This window comes from Sinocyclocheilus grahami, unplaced genomic scaffold (genome assembly GCF_001515645.1).
Source record: "Sinocyclocheilus grahami isolate Dianchi unplaced genomic scaffold, SAMN03320097.WGS_v1.1 scaffold21900.1, whole genome shotgun sequence".
Taxonomy (NCBI): Eukaryota; Metazoa; Chordata; class Actinopteri; order Cypriniformes; family Cyprinidae; genus Sinocyclocheilus; species Sinocyclocheilus grahami.
This window is the reverse complement of record NW_015518590.1, coordinates 2162-3022: the sequence shown is the minus strand read 5'-3', so window position 1 is coordinate 3022 and position 861 is coordinate 2162. Positions and strand designations below refer to the sequence as shown.

Below are 861 nucleotides of genomic sequence, written 5' to 3'. Positions count from 1 at the left end.
ACCCAAAATGGCACTGTTCAGCAGCATGTTGAACGTCTGGAGAAGTGTTCACCTGTGGTAGTCCATCCCCACCAGACTGACTCCATTGACAGCGAGGATGCGGTCGCCCACTCTTAGCCTCTGACTGAGGCCTGCTGGGGAATCAGACACCACTGACTTCACGTAGATCCCGCTCACTCGCAGAGGAGTTTTCTATCAAGACACAAGATTAGCGATGACTACCTGATGATCCAACAGCGACGGGAAATGGATCAGTCTAGTGGGACTGCTTCCTGACTCGCATGGATAAAGAAGATGTTTTATTGTCTCTGAAGTCTCCACCACACAGTCATCAGGTTCTTTCTTTATCTTATTGTTAACATCAGCTCTCTCTTTTCAATGACAGTGCAGTTCTGGGAAACGCAGGAGGTCTTCTCGCATTCAGTCAAGCTCTGGTCTCATTATTGTGTGTCCAACGCAACCCCATCCCTCCCCTACTGAGCCGCTTCTCGTAAAACAACCCCCCTCACGTGTACCTCATAGCTAACACCTAAAGTCAGCGATACCAAGTCATTTACAGGGCCAAACTCTCAGAGGAAGCCAACAAAGCAACCCAGAGACTATGGCTCTGTTCCAAAAGCTAATGAGCTTCCTACATAGGCAGCATTTTAGGGCAGCACTTCTGATGTGAAGGCTTTAAAAACGACAAGATTATGCCGTCAGCCACGTCATCTTTGGCTAAAACCAAATCGAAGGTAGCAACACATTTAGCAAAAATCTAAGGTCTTTGCAGAGAAGACAATCCCATAACACACTGTGACAAATTCAGTGAAGAAACCTACACTCTTAAAAATAAAGGTGCTTTAAAAGGTTCTTCAAGCG

At 46.5% G+C, this 861-nt stretch overlaps 1 protein-coding gene across 1 annotated transcript in view; it reads right to left on the bottom strand.

Moving 5' to 3' along the window:
• Positions 1-21: 21 nt before the first annotated feature.
• LOC107579926 (ras-associating and dilute domain-containing protein-like) overlaps positions 22-861 on the bottom strand; it is a 2901-nt gene continuing 2061 nt past the window's right edge. The window contains exon 2 of the mRNA XM_016265708.1: positions 22-192. Within this exon, the coding sequence (XP_016121194.1) occupies positions 49-192 (144 nt within the window). The 3' untranslated portion in view covers positions 22-48. The remainder of the gene's footprint in view (positions 193-861) is intronic.